General features: G+C 46.0%; 1 protein-coding gene across 8 annotated transcripts in view; it reads right to left on the bottom strand.

Moving 5' to 3' along the window:
- SLC8A3 (solute carrier family 8 member A3) overlaps positions 1 to 13,649 on the bottom strand; it is a 126,882-nt gene that overhangs the window by 11,621 nt on the left and 101,612 nt on the right. For 4 of the 8 annotated variants that reach the window (XM_060098024.1, XM_060098023.1, XM_060098029.1 and 1 more), the window contains exon 2: positions 2,461 to 2,564. In XM_060098024.1, coding sequence (XP_059954007.1) covers positions 2,461 to 2,564 — 104 coding nt within the window. Of the gene's footprint in view, positions 1 to 2,458; positions 2,565 to 5,091; positions 5,201 to 13,649 lie in introns of all 8 variants that reach the window. The other 4 variants (XM_060098022.1, XM_060098027.1, XM_060098025.1 and 1 more) reach the window with 3 other exon arrangements.

Genomic DNA, 13,649 nt, shown 5'->3' with positions numbered 1-13,649 from the left:
AATGCCAAAATATGAGAAGATCTGAAGAAACTGAAAATGAACCCTGTAGACAATAGAAACTGACAGAAGACTGACACCTTTCCTATTGGTACCTTCCATCTTGGCATCTTGGTCACTGGGAAGATCTGGAGGCATATCACACCGATAGCTCAATAAAATCCTTATCTTCTCACCTACTCCCTCCCCCAGGACTGGGCTCCACCAGGACTCTGCTGACATCTCCTTGGACAGAAAATCCTATGCAGTAAAAAGGGGTCCTCAAATGAGGAGTAGCCATAGGCATTCATGTTTGGTCAAGTCTCTTGAAGACTGCAAGGTTTATCTTAGGTCACTCTCTGTCCAGCTGTTGAATGGGGTTTATTGGGGAGGCAGAAAAGAAGAGTCTCTTTACTGGTAGAATAAAGTCATGGATGGACTTCCAACCCATTCTTCTTGCCTGGAGAAGACTGCCTTCTTTTCAGCTACCCTGTGCGATCCTTTGTCCTGCTTTCATTTGCACGTAAGTAGCTGGGACTGTGGAAATTGATGACGCTAGTTTACAATGGCCTTAGGTGTCTGCTACGTCCATCCAATCATGAAGATGTGCATTAAATGCACAAGGGAGATGAGAATGAAGTAGGGCAGGTGTTGAGACAATTTCTGAAAATATTCTGGGTGGCGGGAACACAATCTGGGAAGCAAGGGAACTGGAGATTTTCTCTTTTCTTCCAGCACTCTTTGGCAATCAGACTCATGGCAACATCTTATTAGGTGGCCAACAAGAGGACGAACAATGGAAGGCAGAGAGGGCTTCTGCCTCTCCAACACCAGGTGTAAAACCAGTGTGGGCACAGAACCGGTCAGGTCTGCAGAGAGAGTCCCCAGAAGACAAGGAGAACTGAGCAATCACTTGTGTCTGAGAAGAAGACCTGGGCACGAGCCTTTGGGAGCATAGTCGCCGAATCTCTTAGATTTGTCCTTGAGTGAAAGGCTTCATGCTGCTCTTTGTCACGCGACTATGAAGTAGTGCAGAATCATCACTTTTTTGACAAACAAGTCGGTCTCACCGTTCTATCCTTCATGGGGCTCCAGCAGCACATCTCTCCTGAAGGGGAGCGTGAACGACCTCCCCTTGGTATTTCCCAAGAGGACTCTTACCCACATATATTCCTCCAACACTTTCAAAGTCGTAGCTCCTAATCATTTTCTTCAAGGGAAGAAATCTTTCCTTACTACTACCTTGGTTGCAATGTAATCAGTCCCTTAGGCAGGTATCCCAAGATGCAGGGCCTGAGGAAAGGAGGAGAGGAGGCCACGTCTCTGGTGTGGGATGAGGGTTATCTCAAGACCTGGGTGATATGCTCATTTGCAGATGTCAAGCCAAGGCAGACTTCTGTGAACCATCCAACCCCTGTTTCTCAGAGATCAACAACAAGCAAGCCCTTCTATTGGAGTCCCTTCCATTGGAAAACCTGTAAGACCATACTCTGGGCCTGCCCAATGTCAATCTTTTTCCAGGACCCTCCAGCTAAGGAGATTTCCATACCTGGAGTTAACCACTTTCCTTTTGCAGACTCAATTTTCTGCTTTTGGGACTGCATTATCCTCAAGTAGTCTGAATAAAGTACCCTACCTTGGGCTAGAACAGAGGTAGAGTGGGATGGGGTGGGATGTCAAGGGAAGGATGAACAGCTCAGGATTCCAGATTGCACGACTAGCTCAGAAGGCAGCTTTCTCTCAGAGAGCTCTCAGAAGCGTGGCCTCTGACAATTGGTATACCTTTCCATCTTTTGCTCTACCCAACTGTGAAATAGCCCGATAAAACACTTACCTCCATGAAGGACAAAGGGGCCCATGGGCCACTCTGCAAGTGAATAACCTGCCAAGCACTCAACGGAGGTTGGGAGATGCAGCAGAAGACCCAAAGCATCATGACAAGACGGGCTCCAGTCCCCATCCCAGACCCTCCCCCATTCAATCCAGGCTAGAGAGTGAGGGGTGGAAGGGGAACAGGGCAGGGAAAGGGCAGAGGCATGCATCACATTACATTCCTTTCTTTATCTTCTCCTCCCCACCCACCAAGGAGTTCGCACATTTACAGGTGACTCTGTGTATGGTGGGGGGCTGTGAGGATGGGGAGTGCAGGGGACATTGGTAATCGGATAATTGGAGCACAAGGCAGAAGTAACTCATCAGGGTCATGAGGGGCTGAGGCTGCAGTGTGTCCAAAAGGTGAAAAAGGAGGACGTGGAAATAAGCTATGGCTAAGAAGGCAGAGATGATACCAAAACAGGTAAGAGTGAGAATACAGGAGGGAAAAGAATTTAAAAAAGTCCATTGGTCAAAAGGAAGGAGGAAAAGGAAAGAAAAGGGGGGAGGAAAAAACATAGCTTCTTTTTGTTGTTGCTGCTTTTCAACTTTAAATTTTTCTTTCTTTTTGTCGTTTTATTTTGTTTTGTTTTGTTTTTAAGAATCTCACACCTGATAGTCCACGTTCCATCCATTTCGGTTCACCAAGGACAATGAAGAAATTCTCTTGCCTTTCGTATTCCTCCTCATCTACTATTTTAACCCTTATGGTTTTCCTGTAGGGACAACAAGAAAGAGAGTGTCGACTGGGTCGGTAGATTGGTTGGTCACCCGGAGCCCAGCCTTTAAAATCATTCCCCATCACTCCTGGCACATGCAGCTCAGTGCTGCCATGGTGGCTTTTGATAGGACTTGGTGGATTGTATTGCTCTTGTGTCAAAAATGGTCTTAGATTTTCTTATCTCCTTGGTCAAAGTTGTCCTTACAGGTGAGAGGGAAAGGGAGCCAGGAAGCAAGGAAAAGTTGGCAAAGGAAGGGATCCAGGAGGACAGGAGGGAAATGGGAAGAGAAAAGGGGGCTGATGGTGGGGAGGAGTCCTTTTCGATCCGGCTGATGGTTAGTAGGAAGTGAGTTGGGCAGCACATTCCATTGGGTGTCACATGGTAATTGGCATTTCTTTGGGCAGTAGGTGAACTGCTGGCCCATCGGGGGTGACCCAGGGCTCTTCTACAACAGGAAATATGTCAACAGTATCTATCTAGGGGTTTGTTTCCCTTCCTTGTGTCTATTCCCACTTCTTATGTGGGCCTCAGAAAGAAAATCTTAAAAGGAAAGTATTTACGAGGTAGGGAAACCAGAGAGAGAGAGAGAGAGAAGGGAAGGAAAGAAGGCAGAATCCTATTATCTTTCTCATTCTTTATCTCACAGGGCTTCGGTGGTGGGAAGTAAAATAAATATGTATTAATCACAATAGAATGTAGTATTTACAGATGATGCACTCCTGAAAAATGTGGTAAAAATGATGTAAATCATCAATTCTAAATCATCTTTGGACTTCTATCATATAGCAGTGATGCGTACCAAAGCTGGCTTAAATGCTGATTACCAAGGGTCTGGTGGACATGATAATGGAGCTTTCTGTTCATCTCTGGGTATCTCAACAAAGCACAGTGTCTTTTAATAAAACCAATCATACAGGGAAGCAAAGTTTTCTTGAAAATCACTTCCTTCCAGAGACTGGCCTGAGGCTGGCTCAGGTCCATTGTCTTTGGCGAAGTTGCCATGTGGGCCTGGGTCTCCCTGTGTGGCTTCTCCTGTTCCTTCATGGAACCACAGTGGTGTCAACGGGTCCTAATAGTGAGCCCTAATTGTTATTTTCTGCTTTTTCTTTTGTTTTTTTTTTTTGTTTTATTTTTGTGGGGTTTTTTCTTTTCTTTTCCTCTTTCTCTCTCTTTTTTTCTTTCTTCTTTTTTGGCCTGGGACCTAAATGCTCTCTAAAGGGCAAAAAGGTGCTAACAAACAATAGCCTAAAAAGTCTCATCAGAGCCTCTGATGTTCCTGTTCCATTCTGAAGACAGGCTCAGCTTTGTTATCTATTAAGTGGTAGGCTGATCTAAGGTGCTTTGTTTGGGCACAGCACTTGCTGTGCATTTGTGGTGTGTGTGTGTGTGTGTGTGTGTGTGTGTGTGTGAGACCTTTTGGGCACTTTTTGGACACCTTTCCACACCTTGCTCATTGGACAAAAGACAAAGCTCACTGATTGTCAAGAAGCATTTTCTGGGAATCTCTCTTGCCCTAGATATGGTACTCTAGGGCTGTCTAAGGGATGTGAGCCTGGCCTGTCTTTCCACTGCAGGGATTCTGCTGTGGGATGGGAAGGGGGTGCTTGCTCTGTGACCATGGGCGTGGTCTGGAGGAGCACGATTGACATCTCCCTCTTCCACAGTATGATCCATCCAGAAGAGGATTTTCTGACTGTCTATTGGAGGCTGGGGTGTATGGGGCCATTCAAATCAAAGGCAAAATCTGCGTCCACTCTGAGAAGTCCTGTGACTTCTTGGGGAAGCCTCGCCTCAGGTCGGAATCCTCTCTCCCACTCTTCTAACTGCCTTCACACCTAGATGCCCTGCATAGGGAAGACAGAAGACAGCAGGTAGGTCTTTGACCTAGACCTAGAACTCAAACCTGTACTTTCAGCTCAATCAAGGTCAGGGAGAGAAAACACACTTGCTAGCAAGGATATGGCAGATAAGATGGCTCCTAAAGCCTGTCTTGGGGAATGGGATGAACCACAAACAGAACCCAAATACAAATACATTGATTGTCAACATCCAGAGATTATCAGCTTAGCCCTGAGAAGAGCTGCACCACGGATCTCTATGCTGAGAGCTGGGCCAGTTTCCCAGTGCTGACCTTCTGTCTGGGATTGCACTATCTCTTTCTTCCTTGTATCCTAAACCACTCAGGAGAAGCAGAGAGCCTCATATATGATACTCTCAGGGCTGTGGCTGGTGTTTTTTTTCTCTCTCGCTTTCTCTCTCTTGTGGTTTTTTCCCCATATCCATTTCCCCATTCTTGAGCATCCCTCTTACAATACCATGTGACAGGCTGTCAGGTGTTAGGACAGAGCTGGGTGCAGAGAGAATAGAGGGAGAGGGGAAGAGAGAAACAGAAAAGAAACAAGGGACAGTGAACCAGAGAGGCAGAATAAAGGGGAAGAGAAGGAGACAAATGGATTGGAGAAAGGAGGAAACAGAAGAGGAGAGGAGAGTGCTAACATTAGTGTGCAGGACAGGGTACTACACCTTTCTGAAAACTCATATCCACCATGCGGGGGCCCATCATCTCAATGAAGTAATTCTTGTTTTTCTCATATGCCTCATGATCAATTACCTTGACGTGAATTATCTTGCTGTGGATGGAAAAATAAGTATCATAAACAAGGAGCAGAGTGGGGGGCCAGCCAGCCAGGATAAGAAACGGAAAGAGAAAGAAACAGTGAAAAGATCCAGAAAAGTCAAAGTTTGCCCCGACACCGTAGAGACACGGAGGAGAGTGGCCACCCCGGGCCCCCTTCCAGCCCCACTGGGCTCCTCCTGGGCTTCGTGTGGCTTCATGACATGATCAGACTGGAGCTCAGGCTATGAAGTCAAAGGATCTAGGTTCTAATCCTGGACATGCTAGGTGACCTTGGACGAATTATTTCCCTGAGACACAAACGGGTTGAATAATGCATAAATTACACCACCTCAGGGCAGTCGTGAGAGCTATGAAGTAATATACATATAAAGGCTCAGGCATTCAGGTTCTCCTAAAGTATTTGCTTCCTTACTCTCTCTTGCTTCTGGGGCAAGGGGGAATTTAAAACAATTTTTTTTCTTTTGAAATTAGCTGATATCGACTTGAAAGTTTTATTTTATAGAAAGGGCAGTGTGGGGGGGGCTGCAGTTGGAGCCTGTCCCTTTCTCTGTGGTCGTGGCTATCACAGGGAAGCCAGGAGGGCCATTTGGCTCAAGTCACACCTTCTGGTAATTCACAGCAGGCATCGAACACTACCGACCTGATCTCCAAATGAGCTTCTGCATTCAGAGGAATACACTGGCTGGATCACAGGAACTCTAGGGTTCTCTGAATATGATTAGTTCATAAATCCTACAATGATCTTGTGACTAGCACAATTATGTTGTTTTTTTATGTTAAAAGGAGTTGTTTTGTTAATTTAAACATTGAAAATTATAAACCAAGCCAGGAACCCTGTTTTGCATTTCTTTACTTTAGAAAAATGTATTACTAGGAGCTTTAATAACAGAGGTGGACCTGAGCTTCTCCCAGCCTTTGCTTGATGAGGGGGATATTTCCGGATCAGACCCCGGACAAGATGTTTAAGGTCTCTCCCAGAGGGTGTGAGACATTGCCGGACGGGGGTGGGCACGGAGCTGAGTCTCCCCTCAGCGGTGGGAAAGAAGGGGCCACGCAGAAGCCCTGCTCAGCTGCCCACGGGCACGCACCCTTTCGCACACGGGTGCACCGAGCGAGGCCTGCCCTTTGTTGAGGAGACTGAGGCCTTCCGCTCCAGCCTTTATTCTTTTGTATAAAGTAGGAATATTGCTACATTCTGACTTGGAACAAACTCTCAGCTCTCCCGTGTTTCCCAAGTCACCGTTAGAGCTTTGCATGTCTACAGAGCTTCTGCCGGCCACACTGTAGATCCTGTAGAACCAGCTGTGGGTCCGTCGCTCCTGAAGTGAATGTAAGAGCAGTTACTAACCCACCCAGCTCCCGCCACCCCAGTGCTTCAAAAACAGACTCCAAACCCTCCTCACTTGCTACACCCACCCCCAGTCACAGGAAAACCTGGCTGGCCACCAGAGATCGTGTGAGTGTCCTGCCTCTGAAAGGCCACAATACTTTGGCCTTCCCTCCTCCAGGGCCGTGGCATTGGGATGGGAGACTGCGACTGGGGATCAAACCCAGCCCCCTCCTCTCACGAGCTGGGTCTCAGGCAGCTTGCTATAAAGCTCACCAAGTCTCATTTGTAAAGTGGAATACGAATACCTCTTCATAGCGTTCTTAATTGAGAAAATGCACGCAAAGCACTTGGCAAGGTGTATGTTCCCTTGTAAATATTTAATAAATAGCAACTATCATTACTAAGAGTAATATGACCCCAGTCTGGTGGTTTGAGAGTAACATATAAAGAAATCTTTTCATCTCCAGTCACTGAGTCAGAGAATAAAAGGAAATCAAGCAATAGAACTGGTGACCCAAGAGGTGGTACAGGCTGGAAATAGATGTCAGGTCAAGAAAGAATTGGATAAAACAGGATGAGAGATCCCAGATGGGTTCTTAGAGGGGCTTGGCATGTTAAAGGTGGTAGCATGGAGACAGACTCTTATATTCTCCCCAAATCTGGTTTTGTGCCCCTGTCAGTGACAAGCTCTGGGTTGGACACATCCCACGTCAGACACAGCACGGCTTGTGCTTGTTTGATTTTTAGTGAACAGATAAACAGAAGGAGAGAAGCCACTGACAACTTAGTTGAAGACAGGGAAATGAGGCCAGGCATTAAGCAGTGGCAAGAGAAACTTAGGTGAGCTAGGTGGAGCCCCCAGCTGGAGGGTACCATGTGCGGAGGAGTCACGGTGTAAGACTCCCTCCCTGAGACGGCTCGTGCGGAAGGCACCACATCTGTTTGGGCTTAAGGTGTTACCTTGCCTGGAGAAAACCGAGAAAGTTTGCAGTTCTGCTCAAGCCACACATGAGGCCACAAGAACATTTAAATTTATTAAGAGCCACCAGCCAGGTCTCGTGTTCTCTTTCCAAACTTGTTCTCTCTCATTTCAGTCGATGGCACCATCATCTATCCAAACCCAGAATCACCCAAAACTTCCTCTCCCTCATCCCTCCCCATCACCAGCCCGACGCCCATCTCTGACCCTAAAACATTTAATTCGCCTATTCTGCTATCAAGACCTAGATCAAAGCACTATTACCTCTTCCTTGGACTTTACAACAGCCTCCTAAGAGGTTTTCCTGCTCCTGACTTTGCCCTCTTCCTTAAATCCCTTCCCTAAATGACAACCAGGGTTATCTATTGAAAATAAAATCCAGGTCCTATCATGCCTCATTAAGTGGAATAAATACAAGGTTTTACCACTGCCTATAGGATCTTGTATAACCCAACTTAATTCATCACGTTGTCCTCTTGCTCATGGGTCCCAGACAGACTGGTCTTTCTGTTCCTCAAATCAAGTCCTTTCCCACTTAGGGCATCATCTTTGCTGTTCCCTGTGCCTGGGTCCATGCTTATCCTCATCCTTTTGGTTGTCTCATAAACATTCCTTCCTCAGTGTGGCCTTCCATGGCCATGTTATCTCTTTGGGTCTCCTTCCCCACCATGCCCACCTCTCCAACCTGGGTCACCTTCTGTCATGTTCCATCATGTTATTTCCTCGGTTCATTCCCTTCAGTGCACTGATCACAGCCCAAAGTCAGCTGGGTAGGTTATTAACTTACTTGTTTACAGCCTATCTGTCCACATTAGAGTGTAAGCTCCCTGAGGACAGGGAGCGTGTCTTTCTTACTTGCCACTATAGTCCTAGTGCCTGGTGTAGAGGAGGCCCTCAATCATGTCTTCCCAAGTGACTTGCTAGTGGTGAATTTCTAACACATTAGAAATTCACAAAATTTCTAATTTCATGAAATTAATCAGAAATTCATGAAATTAATCATGAAGCTGAAGCTTCATGAAATAACTCTACTCTGCCTTTTCACAGTAAAAATGTAACTCATTAGGAACAAAAAAATCTACTGAGGGCCACTTTGATGGAATGACTAAGCATTCTCAGTGGCACAAAGAGGCCAGAAGCCCAAATGTCATTGAACTACACCCTCGGCGTACTTAACCTACTCTACTTGTCCAGTCTTCAGGAGCTGTCTCCAACAGCAAGCCGGGATCTAACTCATGGGTTTAGGCTAGGGCTTTTTTTTTTTTTTTTTACGCGGGGCCTCTCACTGTTGTGGCCTCTCCCGCTGCGGAGCACAGGCTCCGGACGCGCAGGCTCAGCGGCCATGGCTCACGGGCCCAGCCGCTCCGCGGCGTGTGGGATCTTCCCAGACCAGGGCACAAACCCATGTCCCCTGCATCGGCAGGCAGACTCTCAACCACTGCGCCACCAGGGAAGCCCAGGCTAGGGCTTTTGAGCCCCATATCTCTCCTATTCCCAATTCCTCCTTCTGCCCAGTGGCAGTAACTAAATGGTCATGGGGTCAGATCATCCTAAGCAGCTGCTCCTAAGAGCCAGTAATGCTTTCAGAGGCTCTAGGCCTGTACCTGCCTCTCCTCCAAGCCTTCTGTGGAAGGAGGTTCCAAAGCATGCAACGTTCCCAGCTAAGACCTAACTGTGCTGCCTGGAAAAGATGCCCCCAGGAGCTCGCCCACCAGCAACCTTGAAGGGATTAGGAAGCACATTTCTGGGCTTCCTGGCTGGCCTCTCAGAACATTCCTTTATATGAGGATACCCAATTCCAAATCAGGACCTTGTGAATTTCACTTTACACAAGGAAGGAATCTAATGTAATATATACATGTACATTGCCTTCAGCGCCATGAGAACTTTCTTACTTCATCCTTACTTCAGCCATGTAAGCTAGGTATTATTCCTTCCACTTTAAAGATGAGAAAACAGAAACTAATACATCATTGTAAAGCAATTATACTCCAATAAAGATGTTTAAAAAAAAAAATAAATAAAGACGAGAAAACAGATGCTCAGAGAGGTTAAGTAACTTGCCCAGAGTCACACAGCTAGTAAACAGCAGAGTTGGGATTTTGGCATATGTCCCCTATTACTCCTATAGCATATTTTGTACAAGCAGGTGGGTAAACTCTGGCTGCCATTCCTAAGCTGTGGCCACAGTAAGAACCCTAGAATTCTCCCATTTAAATTCAGGCAGCATAGGCAGGTAATAAAGGGATCTGCCTCTGCTTTGCGATGTGAGTAGCTGGCTTCTTAACCCTTTGGCCCTTCCTTGCTGGAAATAATCTCTAAAGAATCTCTGACTTGGTGACCTCTTCCCTCCTGATTTCCACTAAATGACTCTTCACCACATCAACAAGGGTTCTTTTTCATCATTTCTAAATTTATCCTAAGTGCTCCAGGCCACCTAATGCTCACAAAGCTTCCTTGACCTGGGGTTGCAGAACAGAGCTGGCAGCAGAACTGTTAGCCTTTCTGTGGGAGCTTTCAGAAGGCTCACATCTGTGTTGGGTTCTTCTTTTAGTCCTTTTTATCTCTCTAGTTGGTGCCAGCAGCCCCCATCTCTTTCTTTGCCAAGTTTCTGGCTTTGAACCCGGGCTGAAAAAGCCCTCCCACCTCCAATCGCAGCCTGACAGCCCAACACTGACTCTCCCCCGACCCCTACCAAGGTCTGGGGAAAAAGCTCCTCATCTCATGAGAAGGCTTAGTTTGCTTTCATTGATTTTTCTCTTGAAAATAGGTATGGCATAGGGTCCCCGAAAACAGCGCTTCTCAAACTTTGGTGTGCATATGTTTTCCCTGGGAATCTTGTTAAATGCAAATTCTGATTAGGTAGGTCTGGTGTGGGGCCTGAGAGTCTGCATTTCTAACAAGTAGCCTGGGTATTCCTATGCTGCTGGTCCAGGGCCCAGTACTTTTTGGGGAATTCTCTCTGACTCTACTAAAAACTTAGGGAAAAGGAGGCAGCTATTCAAAAACTACTGTCAGTCAGGGAGAGGGGGGCTGGAATCAAAGTGTAGCATTTCAGCCAAAGGCTGGAGTTAGGTCCATTCTGACACTACATTTTGAGAGGGAAATTGGAGTGCACCCAGAACAGGGAGACTAAGACGATGAAGAGTCTAGAAACCATGTTTCAAATTAATTGACTAATATTTAATAGTGCTTACTTTATGCTAGGCACTGTTCTATTCTGGAACTTTAGTTATATTAAATAATTCAATCTTCACAACAAACCCATAAGGTAGGTACATGTCAGGCAAGGTGCATACATCATCTCATTTAGTTAGTCTTCACCGTAACCCATGTAGGTAGGTACTGTTTTTATCCCCATTTTATAGATGAGGAACCAGAGGCCCAGAAAAGTTAAGAGACTAGCCCAAGGTCACAGTTAAATGAGTGGCAGAGCTGGAATTTGAACTCAGACAGTGTGGCTCTAAAGACTGAGCTTCTAACTGGGATCTGATATGTGAATCCGGAGGAGAGATGTCTCCTGGGGGAGATGGTACCCACTCCAAATGGTTCTGGGGCTGTCACAAGTGGTTCGTCCAAAGGACTGAGTCCATTGGAGGGGAGGCAGAATTCAACTCTACCACATACCATTACATCAAAGAGATGAACTGTTTTGTTTTTTTGTTTTTTGTTTTGCATTACGCGGGCCTCTCACTGCTGTGGCCTCTCCCGTTGCGGAGCACAGGCTCCGGACGCGCAGGCTCAGCGGCCACGGCTCACGGGCCCAGCCGCTCCGCGGCATGTGGGATCTTCCCGGACCGGGGCACAAACCCGTGTCCCCTGCATCGGCAGGCGGATTCTCAACCACTGCGCCGCCAGGGAAGCCCGAGATGAACTGTTTTAAAAGGGAGTTATCGCCCCTTTCCTGGTGGCTAGGGTGATGACCATGCATGAAAAAGGCTGTGGAAAGGATTCTGCGTGCTACAGGAGATCAAGGAGATGACCTGTAAAGAAAGGTCGACACCCAGTGGTATGCTGGTAAACCTGCTCATTGGAAAAAAAAAAAAGGAGCCCTGATTTGGGGTGATGCCTTCCATGGTGTAAATACTCCCACTATGGTCAATTTTAAGGTACTAATTGTTTGAACAACCAGCTTGCAAAAATCTTAAACACTTAACAATCAGCTCTTATGAACTGGTAGGAGCCAGTTCCAGCTGACCACTGACAGTGTCAGCTTCTGCCAACATGTTCGAGAGAGGTCATGTTGAGAAAAGGTAGTTCTGATCGATTTACAAATTATTTTACCACATGCTAGTGTTTGCTGAAAATGGGTAGCTATCTGAATGAGCTTATTCAAACAGGCCTTTGGAAAAAAAAAAAGGCTCAAAGATTTGGCTTTTAAAAGGAATGTGGGTGGGTGACGAGGCTGTGGTAGATTGAATTTCCAAAATGTCCCCTCTTAGGTGGAGCCACTGCCAGTGGCTGTGGACTGCGCCCTCAACTCCACTTGCATGATGGTCCTTGTTGTGGTTTGGTTTTGTTTTGAGGAAAATATCCTGGGGTAAATTTTAGTCGACTGTAGCTAATTTGTTTTAGAGGAATTTTGTTTAAAAGAAAAGGATCATTCTGAACTTTGCAATGACCCCTTATACATTTTCTGAAAACGAAAATGATCAGCCATGTGAAAAGATTTTTCAATGAGGATGTCTGCATTTTATGAAAAGCCAGAAGTTATTAGAGGAAAGCAGTTGTTGAATCTTTCAAATATACTTGATCGTGCACAAACTGTAAGTATTTTTTCTCTTAAACTGGAAATAAATCTATATCTGTTAGAAACAATGTAGCCAAAAGATGTGAATCTGAAGAATTGTGTTGCCAACACTTTATAGCAAGTATAGGAACCAAAGTGATTTGAGTTTGTAAAAACGCAAAACAGTATGAACAAAATTTGCACTATACCAGATTTGAACATCTAGTGAGATTCACATTCATACTAAGTTTTTAGCATTATGTTCTTCTGCATTCATTTTTTTTTTTTTTTTTTTTTCCTTTTTGCGTTATGTGGGCCTCTCACTGTTGTGGCCTCTCCCGTTGCGGAGCACAGGCTCCGGATGCGCAGGCCCAGCGGCCATGGCTCACGGGCCCAGCCGCTCCGCGGCATATGGGATCCTCCCAGACCGGGGCACGAACCCGTATCCCCTGCATCGGCAGGCGGACTCTCAACCACTGCGCCACCAGGGAGGCCCTGCATTCATTTTTTACTTTTATTATAGGTTCAAAACCCCAAAAAGGTCCCATCTTACATAACATTGTAAATCAACTATATGTCAATAAAAAATAAATAAAATAAAATGTCCCATCAAAGATGTTCTGCCCTAATCCTTGGAGCCTGTGAATATGATACCACCCCCATAATGTTATGTGATATGTTATGTTATACGATACAGTTGACCTTAAAATAGGGAGATCATCCAGGTGTGCCTGACCTAATCACAGGGGTCCCTAAAAGCAGAGAGCCTTTTTTCTGGCTGAAGAAGAGGAAGCCAGAGGGATTCATGCATGAATCCCTTTGAAGCATGTGAAGGACTCAACATGCTGTTTCCGGTTTCAAGATGGAGGGGATCACATGAGGAGGAATGCAGGCAGCCTCAAGGAGCAGAATGGTCTCTGGATGACAGACAGCAAGGATGGGGGCCCTTAGACCTAAAGCCACAAGCAATTGGATTCTGCCAATGCCCTGAATGAGCTTGGAAGCAGACACTTCCCCAGAATTTCCAGATAAGAGCCCAGCCACCCAAACTTTGATTTCAGCCTCGCGAGACCCTGAGCAGAGAACTCAGCCATGGCCATGCCTGGACTTCTGAGCTATAGAACTGTGAGATAGGTATTGTGTTACATCTCTAAGTTTATGACACATTGTTTCACAGCAATAGGCAACTAATATGAAAGGCTTTTAAAATTTTATAAAGTCAGGAACTGAGCCAGATAATCTCTTAGAACTGTCTTGCAGTGTCTATTTTGTAATCAGACTACGTCGTCCTGATGGCAGGGCCACTGTTAGGCTCTACGGCACCTTTGTGAAAAACTGAGAAAAGATACAGCCCTGGAGATACACAGCTTGGTGAGGAGAGAGCACCTTCCTCCGGCTTGCAG

The sequence above is a fragment of the Mesoplodon densirostris genome, chromosome 4 (genome assembly GCF_025265405.1).
Source record: "Mesoplodon densirostris isolate mMesDen1 chromosome 4, mMesDen1 primary haplotype, whole genome shotgun sequence".
In the NCBI taxonomy this organism is placed as follows: domain Eukaryota; kingdom Metazoa; phylum Chordata; class Mammalia; order Artiodactyla; family Ziphiidae; genus Mesoplodon; species Mesoplodon densirostris.
Note: the sequence above shows the minus strand (reverse complement) of the source record. Positions and strands in the feature narration are given on the sequence as shown.